General features: G+C 48.5%; 1 protein-coding gene across 6 annotated transcripts in view; it reads right to left on the bottom strand.

Moving 5' to 3' along the window:
• CSNK1G2 (casein kinase 1 gamma 2) overlaps positions 1-17818 on the bottom strand; it is a 121909-nt gene that overhangs the window by 10170 nt on the left and 93921 nt on the right. For 2 of the 6 annotated variants that reach the window (XM_038770644.1, XM_038770649.1), the window contains 5 exons: positions 12471-12540; positions 7419-7633; positions 3947-4181; positions 3546-3631; positions 67-151 (listed from right to left, as the gene is read on the bottom strand). In XM_038770644.1, the coding sequence (XP_038626572.1) occupies positions 67-151; positions 3546-3631; positions 3947-4181; positions 7419-7633; positions 12471-12540 (691 nt within the window). Of the gene's footprint in view, positions 1-66; positions 152-3545; positions 3632-3946; positions 4182-7418; positions 7634-12470; positions 12541-17342; positions 17514-17818 lie in introns of those variants that run through there. The other 4 variants (XM_038770647.1, XM_038770648.1, XM_038770645.1 and 1 more) reach the window with 4 other exon arrangements.

Raw genomic sequence — 17818 nt, 5'->3', positions numbered from 1 at the left:
TGCTACTGGATCTGTTGGGCCTCAGGATAAACGTTCTTCTTGGATGCATTCAAATGGGGCTCTTACCTGGGAAGTTTTCACAGAGGACTTCCACTGGTGTGGCTCTTTTGGTGTCTCCAATCTTCTGGTACCTTTCCTTTAGTGTGTCTGCCTGAAGGAGTAAATCAGTAGGTCAAACTGCAGCAGCAGCAGCCCAGAGGCTCCAGGCTCTGGAGACAAAGCTTGACTGAAGCCAGTGGCCTAGCAGCCACACATTGGTGGGGCCAGATGGAAACTTGGGTCAGGGAATGATCAGGCAATCTGCCCCTGTCCCTTCCACCAATATAGCCTTCACCAGATTTACTGACTACTTTCTCCAGGCCCCAGCCCACTGGACATGGCTATTGTTTAGGCCTCTGGTGGGACTCAAAATTCATACTCAGAACCAGGAGAATTTCTATGGAAGGGTAGATTTCCTGGGGCTCAATCGACAAGAGGATGATACTGGGACCCAAACTGAAAACTAAACTTTAACCTCTACCCTTTCTCTCCCCAACAGTCCCTGTGCATGGCTATGGGGAATTTAAGATGCAGTGGCCCACCCCACTGGACAGTTGAGCCAAATCACCAGGATCCCTTGTCGCCTGACCACTGGGACACCTAGGGCCCCTGCTCCTGAGAAACCCTCTCCTCTCCTGACCTTTCCCTCATCACTGCTGAGAGCATCACCATCTGCCCCACCTCAAAAGCCTGAAACCTTGGCATTATCCTTGATCTTTCTTTCTCTTCCTCTCTTTCAATGCAAATAATGTCAGCCATCAAATCTCCTCGGTTCTTTCTTTACATCTCCAGAACCTTGTCCATCCAAGCAGCTACCCTGTCTTCTTTCACTCAACTTATGTATCTACCCACTAGCTGACCATCGGCTTTCAGCCTTTCCCCTCTCCAGTCCATACTTCACTCTGGATCATTTTTTTTAGAGCATCAGTCTGTGCATGTCACCACACTCCTCAAAAACCACCCATTGGCTGCCTATCCCTCCCCACATCAAGCAGAAACTCCTGACCATCGGCTTTAAGACATGCAATCAGGTCTCTCCCTGCTACTTACCCTGGCTTCTCTCCCCCTGCAACCCAGAACACATGCTTAGTTACTCTAATGTCTCCCTACTCCCTGTGCCTCACTCTCATCTCTCCCGTTCCCACCCTCCCTCCTGCCTGGAGCACTCTCCCTCTTGACATCTGGCAGATTGCTACTCTTCCTGGCTTCAAAGCCCTTCAAGAAGTCTTCCCTGACTAATCTCTTCTCACCCCCTGAGTAGTTAGGTACTCACCCTACCCCCTTATCCCCAGTGGCTTTCCCTATCCAAAGTTTATTTTAATATCTGTTGTCCCGTACCGTCCCCTGCCTAGACTGTAAACTTTCTGAGGCCAGGGATCGTGTCTACCAACTCTATTGTACTTTCCCAAGTGCTTAGTACAGTGCTTGGCACAAACTCAGCATTCAATAAATACTACTGATGGATTGATATGCCTTGTGCCTGCAGGACCGCTGTTAGCGTGGTGTGAGATTTGTGGTGTGTAAACTGTAGGGGAAAATAAAGGAGCAGAATAATAATAATAATAATAATGGTATTTGTAAAGTGCGTACTACGTGCCAGGCACCATACGAAGCGCTGGGCTGAATACAAGCAAATCGGAGTGGACACTGTCCCTGTCCCACATGGGGCTCACAGTCTCAATCCCCATTTTACAGATGAGGTAACTGAGGCCCACAGAAGTGAAGTGACTTGCCCAAGGTCACAGAGCAGACAAGTGGCAGAGTCAGGATTAGAACCCCATGACCTTTTGACTCCCAGACCAGTGCTCTACCCACTACGTCATGCTGCTTCAGGGTGGGGCAGTTGCAAGCAGTGGCCCAGGAATAAATGAAGAACAAAAGGCAGGAAGATCAGATCAGGACAGTTACTGGTGGTGGTGGCAGCAGGAGCAGCAGAGGAACCAGAAGAGAATATCTCGAAGGACCATTGGATGGAACAAGAACAAGATGATCCCATAATCTCTATAAAGAGTGTCAGAACCACAGACACAAAAGAACTAAAGGGAATGTCGGGGCATGACTGATAGCAGCCATCACGGAGTAACAAGAAGATTTCTCCCACCCTCACAGGATGATCAGATAAAGTGGCTCTCCAGTCACAGAGGTTATGATGGCTGAATTGGCCATGACCTCTTGCAAAGACAGCCCAGAATTGCAACCAGGGAACACCCCAAAATATTTGGACATGCCTCAGAAATGCCCTGTGCCCCCCAAGAAGTGGCGTTAGAGATGGGGGAAACTTGCCTCCAAGGTGGAACCAGAGAGAAGCGTGGGACATTGAAAGGAGCAAGGGAGGGAGGACGTAGTAGATGCCTCCCAACTCTGTTCCAATAGTTGAGGAGAACCCCTGGCCTGAGGCGCCCGTGTGGGCCGGTTGCACTCCCACGAACCTGCCTCCAGTAAGTGGCACTGCTTTGGACACTTTGATGAATCAGATCATTCTTTGGGTCACTGTGGTGGGGTGGGGGAGGGTGGTCACAGTTTTTGAGGAAGTTCTATTCCAAGGACCCTGGACCACTGTCGACAGAGGACAGCTGTCAACAATAGCCAGGAGGGATGTAAAATGTGGCAGCGTGAGGCCTTTACAAATTTTAGATTGTTGGGAAGCCCTGGTTGTGAGCGGACACTCGATGAGTTGGGTAGCAGCTCCCGAGGCCCTTCCAGGTTCCCTGAACTACCAGACTTGTTGGGACACTCAGCTTTGTCTTTTAAGGGCTTTGGATTTCACTCACTTCATCTTTCCTCTTGTGCCTGTTGCCAAACCTCTCCCAACCTTATAAGACCGTGAGCCCCTGGTGGGCCAGGAACCAATGTCTGATTCTAACCCAGGTATTTTTTTTCTCCCCTCCAGCATTTAGCACAGAAGAGGCGCTTAATCAATATTATTACTGCTACTACTACTACTACTCTGGGACCAAGAGGATAAGACCACTCACTGAACTGAATCTTCCCCAGAGAGTTGAGAGACCCACCAGACTGCCCACAACTCTTCTGACTGAAAATCCAGGGAGTGGGGAACAGGACTACTTCCACCTCACTGTCAAGCTCGCTCTTGCAGCTTCCATCCAGACAGCTCTTGAGACTTTCCGCCCCGGCGAGGGGAACCGCAGCTGTGGTACCTATAAAATGTTCGCCTCCGGGCCTTGAGTTCCGTTGATCTGACTGTGTTGAATGAAGAGTCACTTCCAAAGAGTGGAGCTGTACTGGCTGGGGCCTCAGTTTCCCAGAGGGCTATCAGTTACTCTCCTCCCTCAGGCCCTCTCCAATGGGGAACCACCAAGGCTGAGGGAGGCTTCAGAGCCAGGCGCCTGAGAAGCTGCCAACACCACCATGGGACTGAGCTGTACGGGGAGGAGGCCCCCATCATTAGACCAGACCAGGCCGTCCTGATCTTCCATAGCTCTGAGTAGAATTCAAGACCAACATCCCTGCCTTCCCACCCCAAAATCAGTCAGCTTCCACGTTACCTTAAGACCCTGCCACGGGAGACTCCCTCGGAGAAAGTACATAAACATGTGCCCTAGTGCTTCCAGGTCATCTCTGCGGCTTTGTTCTGGCAAAGAAATACGTGGAAGGGTCACTGCATTAGGTGTCAAATGAAAAAAATCAACCCCATCCTCCCTCCCACTCTAGGCCCCTTGGGAGTCACACCCACAGAGGGCAAATCAAAACATGATCTCTCAAAGGTTTTCAAAGCCAGGGTCCCCTCAGAAAGCAGTGCAGGTTCTGGCTGGAGCTAGGTACTCCCACTCTTCTCCGGAGACAGAGTGAGGCCCAGGAAATGTTACTCAGGTGGCAGTTTCTAGGTCCCAGGTGATCAGGCCATGGCCACTTCAGTCCGGGTGCCCCGGCCTTGGCTGACCCTTACCTTTCCCAAGATGTGTGTTGATGCTCATGTATCGTGCTGTCCCTGTCAGGCTCTTGTGCTCTCGGTATGGGATGTGCTTTTTGGTCTCTGGGTCAATGTACTCTTTGGCCAGGCCAAAGTCGATGATATGGATGGTGTGTTGACGCTTGCTCCCTGGCCGCCCCACCAGGAAGTTCTCTGGCTTCACATCCCGATAGATCAAGCTTTTGGTGTGAACGTATTCCATCCGTGTGATCTGGGGTCCAGCAGAGAAAAAGAGAAGCTACCTCACACCTAGACTTGGCTTTGCCCCAACCCCAGCCTTCCCCTTCATCACCAATGGCATTTACTGAGCGCTTACTGTGTGCAGAATTCTGTATTATGTGTTTGGGAGAGTACAATGAGAAGCAGCGGGGCCTGGGAGTCAGAAGGACCTGGGTTCTAATCCCAACTCCACCACTTATCTGCTTGGTGACCTTGGGCAAGTCACTTCACTTCTCTATGCCTCAGTTTCCTCATCTGTGAAATGGGGATTAAGACTGTGAGACAGGGACTGTCCCCCTAACCTGGAATGCCCTCCCTCCGCACATCTGCCAAGCTAGCTCTCTTCCTCCCTTCAAAGCCCTACTGAGAGCTCACCTCCTCCAGAAGGCCTTCCCAGACTGAGCCCCCTCCTTCCTCTCCCCCTCCTCCCCCTCCCCAATCCCCCCGCCTTACCTCCTTCCCCTCCCCACAGCACCTGTATATATGTATATATGTTTGTACATATTTATTACTCTATTTTATTTGTACATATTTATTCTATTTATTTTATTTTGTTAATATGTTTTGTTTTGTTCTCTCTCTCCCCCTTCTAGACTGTGAGCCCGCTGTTGGGTAAGGACCGTCTCTATATGTTGCCAACTTGTACTTCCCAAGCGCTTAGTACAGTGCTCTGCACACAGTAAGTGCTCAATAAATACGACTGAATGAATGAATGACTGTGGGACAGGGACTGTGTCCAACCTGCTTAACTTGTATCTATCCCAGTACTTAGAACAGTGCTTGGCACATAGTAAGCGCTTAGCAAGTACCATTATTATAATTATTATTTTGGAATGTGTTCAACCCAATTTGCTTGTATTCACCCCCAGGCTTAATACAGTGACTGGCACATAGTAAGCACTTCGCAAGTACCATTATTATAATTATTATTTTGAAATGTGTTCAACCCAATTTGCTTTTATTCATCCCCAAGCTTAATACAGTGACTGGCACATAGTAAGCGCTTAGCAAATACCACAATTATTGTTATTACCATTACTTTGCAATACAACAGATATGGTAGACACATTTTCTGTTCATAACGAGCTTACAGTTTGGTGGCAGGGGTCGCGCGTGAGGGAACCAATCAGTCATTCAATGGAATTTATTGAGCGCTTATTATTTGCAGAACACTGTACTAATAGCTTGGGAGAGTACCATACAGATCTGGTAGACATGTTCCCTGTCCACAATGGGCATCCCTCCCTGCCGAGTCTGTCTTGCCTACTTTTTCCTCACTCCCTTTCATTCAAAATCTGAGGAATGTGTTAATTCTCCTCTGCTCAGTAGTGGTAACTGTTTTTTTTTTTTGAGTACCTCCTCAGGGCACTGCACTGTACCAGACTTGTGGGAAGTATGACAGAAACACAAGACATGCTTTTTTGCTGGTGAGGGTCTTATACTCTATAAGGGAACTGCGAGGCCTTAATGGTTCATTAAGAATGGAGGAAAAAAATGGAAACTTCTGGGTCTCTTGATTGTCACTCTTTTCAAACAAACCTGCTAAGTTGGGGAAGAAAACACAGCCCATGGAACTTTCCTCACTCACAGCCTAGGGCCGGGAAGCTGCACAATTGCTACCAGAGGGGTCCACCACAGCAGCTGCTCTTCCAGAGCACACCCTTCCTCCCACCCTTCTCTTAACTCCAGGCTTACTTTTGAATTGAAAAAATCCTGGTCATATCAGGAGGTGGAGAAGAGAGGGCAAAAGGGAAATGGGGGAAGGTGAAGGGAAGCAGCATGGCATGGTGGATAGAGCATGGGCCCGGGAGTCAGGAGGTCATGGGTTCTAATCCCGGCTCTGCCACTTGTCTGTTGTGTGGCCTTGGGCAAGTCACTTCATTTCTTTGTGCCTCAGTTACCTCAGCTGTAAAATAGGGATTGAGATTGTGAGGGTCAGGACCCCATGAGGGTCAGGAACTGTGTCCAACCCAACTCCAGCACTTAGTACAGTGCCTGGCACAAAGTAAGTGCTTAACAAATACCACAGTTGTTATTATTATAAAAATGGGGGGTATAAAAGAGGCAGGGTGCGGGGAGGAAAGCAGGTGTTGAAGTAGATGATCTGGATCAGAAGAGGAAAACTTTGACCTGGGTCCCCTGGGTTTCTGCTGACCCATGCTCACCTGAGCTGGGATCGCATACCAGATTGACAGCCCTGTAGCTCAACTTGGCCTCCGTGTCTCTAAGGAGCCTGAGGCCTTGGGATGGCTCTTCGCCAGGTCCCCACCCACGTGTACAGCCAGACCACACTTTCTCTTTCAAGGTGCCTGGGCTCACCCTCTAGAGATTCTTGTCTGCTCTCAAGTCCAATAAAGCCATTGTCTTTTCTTCCTGATTTTTTTAAGTGGTATTTGCTAAGTGCTTGCTATGTGCCAAGCACTATACTAAGCGCTGGGGTAGATACAAGTTAAATAGGTTGGGCACAGTCCACGTCCTACATGAGGCTCACAGTTTTCATCCCTATTTTACAGATGAGGTAACTGAGGCACAGAGAAGTTAAGTGTCTTGCCCACGGTCACACAGCAGATAAGTGGAGGAATCAGGATTAGAACACAGGTCTTTCTAATGGAGCCACAGAGAGAAAGCCAGCAGGACTGCCCAGCTACCTAACCGGCTGCTAAGCTAGCCACACTGGCCCAATGCCCTGACTCTTCCTACCCTTACTGGGATTGACCTCCCCTGGGCTAGGGCACCTGCTTCATTTTCCTTCTCTAATGGTGTCTCTCGAGGGCTGGGTTAGGCTGAGTTTTCCCCATCTCGACTTATCATCGGTACTGTTATTACGGTATTTGTTAAGTGCTTTTACTATGTGTCAAGCACTGTTGTAAGTACTGGAGTAGATACAAGTTGATCAGCTTGGACACAGTCCCTGTCTCACACGGGGCTCACAGTCTAAGGAGAGAAAAGGACAGACACTGAATCCCCATTTGCAAATGAGGAAACCAAGGTCCAGAGAAGTGAAGTGACTTGCTAAAGGTCACCCAGCAGACAAGGGGCAGAGCCGGATTAGAACCAAGGTCCTCCGACTCCCAGGTTTGTGGCCTTTCCAGTAGGCCTCACTGCTCCTTTCTTTTCCCTTCCTGGCCCTGGGCTAAATATGCATTTTCCAGGCATTTTAGGAGGAAGGGATGAGGTGGAGAGGAAAGAAGTGTCTTGGGTTCCCACTGAAATGGTTTAGTAAACTTACCAATTGGATTGCAATCATCAACACAGTTTTCAGTGTAAATGTCCGATCGCACAAGTCAAACAGGTCTTCCAGGCTGGGGCCCAGCAGCTCCAGCACCATTGCGTTGTATTTCCCACACGGGCCAAAATAGTAAACCTGAGGAATCCCTTCTGAAAGAGGCAAGAGCAGGAGGGGGTCACTTCCAGCTTTGCGGGCTCCTGCAGCAGATCCTATCACTGGAGAAATGAAGCCATTAGGAGCTGTGGGTAGGGAGCTCGCACTGGGGAAAGGGGAAGTGGGAAAGGGGAAACGGTAAAGGGGTCCCTCTCCTGGGAAATGTAATCTGACTCAGTGGGGTGCAGAGAGGCAACTTCAAGGAAGCCATGACAGGCACAGACTCTGGGCTCACTGTGGAGGAGGGTAGCATTGGTTCAGGAGACCCAATTTTGGGATAGATTACAGAAATCACTAGCTTCCAGTGGCAGAGTCTAGCAGCTGAGAGGGGACTGACTAATGTTTCAGTTTGGTCACAAAATCCTAGTGGCTTCTTTGGGCTCCGTAGGACTAGGAAAGACAGTGGTTCCCAAAGCCCTTAACAAGTGGTGGAAGCCAGTGTCAAGAAAACCAAGGCAGGGACTTTCGGGGAAATCGGGTATCAAAATTGATCAATCTATGGTATGTGCTGAGCGCTTACTGTGTGCAAAGCACTGTACAATACATATGTTTTAGAAAATGAGCTGAGATGGAGAGATCCAGGGGGGACGATAACTGAGAAGAATCTTTGTAGCCAAGTGAGGGCTGAAGGTGAAAGGCAGCAGGAACCAGAAAACCAGATAAAACTCATAAGTGGGAGCAATACAGGCACCAAACTGTGGTGTTTGAGGCTTCGTATCACCTGTTGGGAGGAGATGAAAAACCAGTGATGAAAGGACGTAAGTGGGATTGGTTAATTAGCAAAAATCCTGATTCACCAGAGACTTAAGGTGGAGACAAGAGGCTCCAAATATCTGAAAGGAGAAAATCCATGGAGGGCTCTGGGGTTTTGAGCCTAGTCTGAGACTGGGCAATCTGGCAGGGCCATCTCTACACTATATTCATTCTTCATTCAATTGTATTTACTGAGCACATACTGTGTGCAGGGTATTGTACTAAGCACTTGGGAGAGTTCAATACAACAATAAACAGGCAAATTCCCTGCCCACAACAAGCTTACAGTCTAAAGAAGGGGAGACAGACATCAATACAAATAAATAAATGACAGATATCTACATAAGTGCTGTGGGGCCGGGAGGGGGAAAGAACAGAGGGAGCAAGCCAGGGTGATGCAGAAGCAAGTGGGAGAAAAGGTGGGGCCTGTTCTGGGAAGGTCTCTTGGAGGAGATGTGGCTTCAAGAGTGGCTTCAACACTCTCTGCTACTCTCCCATCCTTCCCAGCAGTATCCTCAGAGGAGCTCTCCTCCTTCCTCTCAAGTGCTACTCCGGCCACCTGTGCTTCTGACCCCATTCCCTCTCATCTCATGAAATCTCTCGCTCCGTCCCTTCTCCCCTCCTTAACTTCCATCTTCAACTGCTCACTCTCCACTGGTTCCTTCCCTTCTGCCTTCAAACATGCCCATGTCTCTCCCACCCCAAAAAAAGCCCTGTCTTGACCCCACCTCACCTTCTAGTTATCGCCCCATCTCCCTCCTACCATTCCTTTCCAAACTCCTTGAACGAGTTGTCTACACGCGCTGCCTCGAATTCCTCAACACCAGCTCTCTCCTCGACCCCCTCCAGTCTGGCTTCCGTCCCCTACATTCCACGGAAACTGCCCGCTCAAAGGTCACCAATGACCTCCTGCTTGCCAAATCCAACGACTCATACTCTATCCTAATCCTCCTCGACCTCTCAGCTGCCTTCGACACTGTGGACCACCCCCTTCTCCTCAACACGCTATTCAACCTTGGCTTCACAGACTCTGTCCTCTCCTGGTTCTCCTCTTATCTCTCCGGTCGTTCATTCTCAGTCTCTTTTGCAGGCTCCTCCTCGCCCTCCCATCCCCTTACTGTGGGGGTTCCCCAAGGTTCAGTTCTTGGTCCCCTTCTGTTCTCGATCTACACTCACTCCCTTGGTGACCTCATTCGCTCCCACGGCTTCAACTATCATCTCTATGCTGATGACACCCAGATCTACATCTCTGCCCCTGCTCTCTCCCCCTCCCTCCAGGCTCTCATCTTCTCCTACCTTCAGGACATCTTCATCTGGATGTCTGCCCGCCACCTAAAACTCAACATGTCCAAGACTGAACTCCTTGTCTTCCCTCACAAACCCTGCCCTCTCCCTGACTTTCCCATCACTGCTGACAGTACTACCATCCTTCCCGTCTCACAAGCCAGCAACCTTGGTGTCATCCTCGACTCCGCTCTCTTTCACCCCTCACATCCAAGCTGTCACCAAAACCTACCGGTCTCAGCTCCACAACATTGCCAAGATCCGCCCTTTCCTCTCCATCCAAACCACTACCCTGCTCGTTCAAGCTCTCATCCTATCCCATCTGGACTACTACATCAGCCTCCTCTCTGATCTCCCATCCTCGTGTCTCTCCCCACTTCAATCCATACTTCATGCTGCTGCCCGGATTGTCTTTGTCCAGAAACACTCTGGGCATGTTACTCCCCTCCTCAAAAATCTCCAGTGGCTACCAATCAATCTGCGCATGAGGCAGAAACTCCTCACCCTCGGCTTCAAGGCTCTCCATCACCTCGCCCCCTCCTACCTCACCTCCCTTCTCTCCTTCTACAGCCCAGCCTGCACCCTCCGCTCCTCTGCCGCTAATCTCCTCATCGTACCTCGTTCTCGCCTGTCCCGCCGTCGACTCCCGGCCCACATCATCCTCCTGGCCTGGAATGCCCTCCTTCCCCACATCCGCCAAGCTAGCTCTCTTCCTCCCTTCAAGGCCCTACTGAGAGCTCACCTCCTCCAGGAAGCCTTCCCAGACTGAGCCCCCTCCTTCCTCTCCTCCTCCTCCCCCTCTCCACCCCCCCACCTTACCTCCTTCCCCTCCCCACAGCACCTGTATATATGTATATATGTTTGTACGTATTTATTACTCTATTTTATTTGTACATGTTTATTCTAATTATTTTATTTTGTTAATATGTTTTGTTTTGTTCTCTGTCTCCCCCTTCTAGACTGTGAGCCCACTGTTGGGTAGGGACCGTCTCTATATGTTGCCAACTTGTACTTCCCAAGCGCTTAGTACAGTGCTCTGCACACAGTAAGCGCTCAATAAATACAATTGAATGAATGAATGAAAGTGGAAGCAGCATGGCTCAGTGGAAAGAGCCTGGGCTTTGGAGTCAGAGGTCATGGGTTCAAATCCCGTCTCTGCCAATTGTCAGCTGTGTGACTTTGGGCATGTCACTTAACTTCTCTGTGCCTCAGTTACCTCATCTGTAAAATGGGGATTAAGACCGTGAGCCCCCCGTGGGACAACCTGATCACCTTGTAACCTCCTCAGCGCTTAGAACAGTGCTTTGCACATAGTAAGCACTTAACAAATGCCATCATTATTATTATTATCAAAAAAAAGTGGGCAAGGAGTTAGCAGCAAGGTAGGCGAGACCAAGGCACAGTGAGAAGGTCAGCAATAGAGGAGCAAAGTGTGTGTGCTAGGTTGTAGTAGCAGAGTAGCAAGGTAAGGTAGGAGGGGGCGAGGTGGTGGAGTGCTTTAAAGCCACTGATGAGGCGTTTTTGGTTGATGTGGAGGTAGATGGACACCCACTGGAGTTTTCTGAGGAGTGGGGTGACATGTCCTGAACATTTTTATAGAAAAATGATCCGGGCAGTAGATTGAAGTATTGACTAGAGTGGGGAGAGGCAGAAGGCTGGGAGGTCAGCAAGGAGGCTGATTCAGTAATCCAAGCGGGATAGGATGAGAGATTGTATTTACATGGTAGCAGTTTGGATGGCGAGGAAAGAATGGATTTTAGCAATGTTGTGAAGGTAGGACCAACAGGATTTAGTGACGGATTGATTATGTGGGTTGAATGAGAGAGAGGAATCAAGGATAACACCAAAGTTATGGGCTTGTGAGACAGAAAGGATGTTGGTGCCATCTACAGTGATTGGAAAGTCAGGGAAAAGACAGGGTTTGGGTGGGAAGATCAGGAGTTCTGATTTGGGCATGTTAAGCAAGAGGACATCCAAGTAGAGATGTCTTGAAGGCAAGAGGAAATGCAAGACTACAGAGAGGGAGAGAGAACAGGGCTGGAGATTTACATTTGGGTATCATCTGCAAAGCAGTGGTAGTTAAGGCCATGGGAGCGAATGAGTTCTCCAAGGGAGTGGATGTAGATGGAGAATAGACGAGGACTCAGAACTGAACCTTGAGGGACCCCCACAGTTAGGGGGTGGGAGGCAGAGGAGGAGCCCACAAAGAAAACTGAGAATGAACAGCCAAAAAGACTATATGATGCTTGGCTCTAACTTCCCCACCCTCACCCCTCCCACCCCAACCTGTAACTCCTTCAAAAAACAAACTCCACAACAAAATAAAAGAAACAAACAAAAAAATCACCCCAAAACACACTATGGGCAGCTGGACCATACCAATTGGCCCCAGTTATCTTCTGGGGTTCCCTGGTTAGGCATTCATCCACAATGGTTTTCTCATTGCATTGTTCAGTGGCTAAGATTTTGTGGCTTAGCCTGTGTCCAAAGATGAACCAATTCCTGTAATGTTTGTGTGGAGCTAGGTCAGAGTTGGGAAAACAGAACTCAAGAATCTTGATTACCCAACTCCCTATGCCTCTCCCTTCCCAATCCAGACCACTATGCTGGTACTGTCAACCTGGCCTCTTAAACCAACACAAAGAGATGGGAATGGAAACAGTTCAGGTGAAGGAGCAACTGAGCCCTGGTTGGCAGGAAAAGGTAATCAATCACTCAATCAATCAATAGTATTTATGGAGTGCTTACTGGGTGCAAATCACTGGACCTATGCTGTATAGCACATATATGCACTTGAGTTCCCGTTCTTCCCGATGGGCCTGTTTCCAGATCAGCCCTATGAGCCCTCCAGCTGCTCCTTACCTGCATTGCCAAGCTGTTTATAAAACCGATACTCCAAATGAAGCTGTGGGGCTCTGGATTTTATAGGTTCCTTGAAGGGATAAAAAAAAAGAGGCAGAAGTTAAGCCAACAGGATCAACAACTTTATCTCAACTATCAAGAGCTGATTATTGTTTAGCATAGCTAGCTTTAGGCAATGAAATGGCAGCTTTATTCAACCTGGCTCTATATTCAATTGAGAAAAAGCTCTGGAGAGTTTTCTTTCTCCTTACAGAGACAATGCGGCGAGACTGATGTGTCTTGTAAAGCAGCCTCCAAATAGAAAAAGTTCAGGAAAAATATGTCTCCTAGAGCAATTCCTTCAAATTTTCATTATATCCCTATCATCCTCTTCAACCATATTGACCGAGGCCTACTGTGTGCACAGCACTGTACTTAGGGCTTGGAAGACAGGCAGAAGTAGAAAAGTTAATCCCTGCCCTTGAGGAGATTACGGTTTAACGGGGGGGGGGGGGGGGGGGGGGGGGACACGGGGACGGGACACGACACAAGCTGACGAATAACCACTGTTTAAAAAGTGTGAGATGTGATTATGTGATTGGTGAGGGACTGGCAATGCATTAAGCATTGCTCCAACTATAGTCAGACCTGCTGAACATTCAAATTGGATGGAAGAGACATCAGTAGAGCATAACAAGGGACACACCCACAAAATTAGTGGCATAGAGTAGACTAGGTGACAACAGAACATTTCATTGTAGGACAGAGTGGGGAGATGATCTTATGCCACCACATAAGAAATGGGACAGTGGCGGGGCGGGGGGGGGGGGCGAGACAGAAAAGGGAGGGAAGGAGAAAGGAGAAAGAGGAGGAAGGGGAGGAGGAGGAGGGTGGGGACGGAGGCAGGGAGTCTCAGAAAAATTCTGACTGCCAATAGGAACCTCACAGAGACCACTTCCACTTTTGCTCATGTACTTTTCTCAAATTTCCCATTTCTTATTTAGAGAGCCAAAAAGAAGCACATTCAAAGTCTTCTGGATTTTTTTATAGAGAAACTTACAGAGCCTGTGTTATGAGACCCAAAAACTTACAAGGGGATTGCCTGCCTCTTAAAGTTAGTCAACTCAAGGGTGTTTCCAGGGGCAAGGGGCATGAAGGGGAATTGGGAAGGAAGATTCCAAAGTGTCCTTCATTCTGACATATGTAGCATGTTGGTCCAGATCAGGAGCTAATCTCCTGGTACCTAGAACACAACTATCCCTGTTGCTCCTTCTGCTTTAAAATGGGCTCACAAAAGATGATGGGAGTCTCTCATCGAGAACGACAGATGAGCCTCAGTCCTAAGACTTCAGGACAAAGAACCTGCAGTGAGGAATTGATCAGAATGATCGGTTTGCTTATGGCCACTGGTACTCTCTCGTCTGTGCCAGGCACAGAGGTCACCGAGGAAGTGGACAAGCAGGAGCACAGCACACTGTGAACCAAGTGCTCACAAAGGAAGAACAATCCACAAGTAAGCTGTGTAGCCTGAGAGAGGATACAGGGATTGCTTCTCTCCAACAGGCCAGGAAATCAGCTCAAGATTGTACGTTTCATGCCTGGCTCTGATACAATACACATTTAATAATAATTATAACAATAACAATAATAATAACTGTGGCATTTGTTAAGCACTTACCATGTGCCAAGCACTGTACTAAGCACTGGGGTAGAAACACGATAATCAGATCCCACCTGGGCTTCACAGACTAAGTAGGGAACAAGTATTGAATCCCCATTCTGCAGATGAGGAATCTGAAGCACGGAGAAGTGACGTGACTTCCCCAAGGCCACAGAGCAGAAAAGTGGCAGAGCCAGAATTAGACAGATCATTTATAAACATCTGTCCATTTTCCAACATGGCATCAGTATCCACGTGTGTGAGCAATGGGACTGAAAAGCCCTATGAGCAGTCAACCGTCACTTTCACACTAACACAGGGATACAGTCCTTTGGTTTGCTGACACCAACGTCAGCCTGGTGTTGGTTGTAACTCAGTTTCCTGATTCACTTTCTCCCAACACTTGCCTTCTAAAACATATCCAAACCATATTATTTGAGACTGTGCTTTCAGGTGTTTTGGAAGTGTTTCTTCTCTCTACCCTGACTGTGGTCACACCACTTCTACTCAACATATTGTTTGGCATTTATTCTCCACACATGTTCAATCCAGTGGAGTTCGCTACAACAAGCACCACTTCAATGAAGAAGGCTGACTACACCCTAGCATTCTGTTGGTGGTGCTTTCAATGTAAAAAAAAATGGCTTGTGGTGATGCTGATGAAACTGAGGAATAATCAGGATATGACATCTATAACTGGATCAGTGGGTTTGCTACTACCAACACCAGTCTTGATTTTCAGGTATAACTTTGGTGCCGCAACCTGGCAGCCACCAAAAGACATGCCGGCCTTGTTGATTCAATTGGCTACTTCCATGTAAGTAAGCAAACGACTTGTTCTTCACTGCCTAACCCGGCAAAGTTGTGATGGAATGAGCATTGCCTCAATGCTGGTGAGTTGGCTACATTCCAGGATCAACAAGACTCGGTAGATCTCATCTCACAATTTGATGGTGAACATGGCTCGTAAACGACAATGATGAAATTGCTCTAGAGGCCGAATGTGCCTTCTATGGGTGATCCTGTAGTCCTGTGATCCTCAAAGTCACATAGAAGGTTGGCCAGCACTACAACATTGTAGACCTTCGACTTCTCCAAACTCTGCTGTCGCCCAAAAGCCATGCTGACTTTTCAAATCAATTCTGTCTTCTACTTTATCTAACCATGCATTATTGAATAATGTACTGCCTGGGTAGCAGGCTTTGGTGACAGCATTAAGTTTTGATTGCCAATGAAAAACTTCGGTTGTGTTCAGGGTTTCCAGGGTCTGTACTGGGTATATACCCTTGGATTCCTTCAGGCTTTATGGTCAGGCAACAGTACTGTGCTTTCTCCGAGAAGCAACTAATAATAATTGGCATGTCTTTCTGTGTGGGAGCTAGAGCACAGACAGCAGTCTTCATCAATTACTTGATGACTACCTCAAATATGTTTGATGATGCACTGAAAGCATTTCAGCTACTGAAAGCTGATGCGCTGAAAGATAATGCACCGAAAGCATTTCTGGGTAGATCAGAAAAATATTCGGACACCAACTTCCAGGTCCTTCACTGCATCCTCAAAGTATGGTCATGTCAATCAATCAAAAGTATTTCATGAGCACTTACTGTGCGCAGAGTACTGAACTGAGTTCTTGGGAGAGGACAATAGAGTTAATGGACATGATCCCTGGCTTCAAGGAGCTTACAATCTAGTAAGGAGGACAGATGCAAAAATAAATCACAGGTAGGGGGAAGCCACAGAGTGAAACGATATGACAGAAAAGTTCTCCTGGAGGAGATGGGATTTCCCAAGAGCTTTGGAGATGGGGGAGAACAGTGGTCTGCCGGATCTGTATGGGTGGAGGATTCCAGGCAGGAAGGAGGGTATGAGCAAGAGGTTGGCGACAAAGGAAATGAAAATGGGGTACAGTGAGTAGGTTGGCTTGAGAGGAACACAGCAGGTGAACTGGCATGTAGTGGGAGAGAAATGAGCATAAATAGTGGAGAAAAGAGCTGATTGAGTGCCTTGAAGCCAAGGCCAGGAGTTTACATTTGATGCACAGAGAAATGGGCAATTAGTGGAGGATTCTGAGAAGTGAAGATATGTGCTCAGAATGGTGTTCTATAAATATGATCCGGGCAGCAAGAGGTCCACGAGGAAGCTGATATGGATGTTGGGATTATGACAACTGCTTGGATCAGTGTGGTGGTCATTTGGGTGGAAAAGAAGGGATGGATTATGGAGATATGAAGGAAGAACCAGCAGGATTTTGCTGACAGACTGAATTTGCAGGTTGAAAGAAAGAGAAGAGTCAAGCCCCAGGCTGTGGTTTGAGAGATGGGGATGGTGGTGGTGTTGTCAACAGTGACAGGAAAGTTAAGGGGAGAAGATTTGGGTGCCAAGATGAGGAAATGGTTCAATTTTGGACAGGTTAAGTTTGAGGTGCCAGTGGGACAATCAAGTAGCAATATCCTGGAGGCAGTAGGAAATAGGATGGGGCTAGTGAGGTAGATTTGAGAGTCATCTCCACAGGGATGGTAGTTGAAGTCAGGCGAGAAGATGAGCTCCCCCAGGTGGGTACACGTATGGAATAAGTTAGACGGGGGTGGGGTGGGGTGGGCAACTTTTCATTTTGAATGCGCGAGGAAACTTGGGCTACAGTTTTGAAGGGGTGAGGGGGGAAAGAGGAGGGAAAAACGTGGGGGAGATAAGGAAGAATGGGAGAAGGAGGGGAAAAGAGTGAGAGGGAGGGAAAAGAGGAAAGGGAAAAAGAAAGCAGGGTGAGGGGGAGAAAGGGTAGAGGGCACTTACCCTCTGCTCCTATGCCATCTCCTCCTCCACCACCACTGCTGCCACCACAGCTACTCTGACCAGCTAAGTGGCAGCAGCAGCTTCAGAGTCCCAACACCTGTCTTGCACTCAGAGCATCCTCCAAGCTGTCTGGGGGTTCTGGAGGGAAGGGAGCATATGCTTTTCCTCACAGGACTTGGGGCCTGGGGGTGAGAGGGGGCCTCAGGTCTGGCCCTGGAGACTGATAGGGTGGAGATAAACACTGCAGGCATTAGGGCCAGCCAGGGGCTGTGGTCTACCAGCTGGGGGGCAAGCAAGGGAGCTGACTTCCTGGATCCACTTTGCTGCCCCTTTCTACTTTAAAAGGGTGTCCCAAAGGCCACCAGCTTTGTCCCCTTGGTGACAATCCCATCGGGATGATGGCTCCTCTCACCCCCTGGTTTGGACAGTACTCAACTTACCACGTAGTCCTGCTTTTGGAAGGGGAAAGGGTCATCCCAGATGCCTTCAACTCTGACTCGACCTACTGGACAGTTGTTGAGTAGCCTGAGGATCTTGGTGAACTTCTCAGGGCAGCCAAATGAACTTAATCTTTGCCAGGGCCCAGGTCTGCTGCTGGTGTCAAATGCTTTTTTAAGCACGCCAAATGCAGTTCAGAAGTCTTGGTGCTGCTCCCTGCATCTATTGGGCTGCAAAGATATGGCTGGTGCGATGGATTCTGGGCTGAAGCTAGATGGGGATTCAGTAAGTAAGTGAATTGTTAACTGTGTTCTTCAGAAGCCCACCCAGAAGGAACCTTGCTTGCAGGGGAAAGCAGTGAGATGTCTCAGTAGTTTCAGTCAGCGATCTTCTCTTTCTTCTTGAAGATGGTGATCGTGATGCCATCTTTGAAGTCTTGCGGCCTTTCTTCAGTGTTCAGTATGCTGAAGAAAAACCC

The sequence above is a fragment of the Tachyglossus aculeatus genome, chromosome X2 (genome assembly GCF_015852505.1).
Source record: "Tachyglossus aculeatus isolate mTacAcu1 chromosome X2, mTacAcu1.pri, whole genome shotgun sequence".
NCBI classification, from domain to species: Eukaryota; Metazoa; Chordata; class Mammalia; order Monotremata; family Tachyglossidae; genus Tachyglossus; species Tachyglossus aculeatus.
The sequence above is the reverse complement of the archived record's forward strand: the minus strand, read 5'-3'. Positions and strand labels throughout refer to the sequence as shown.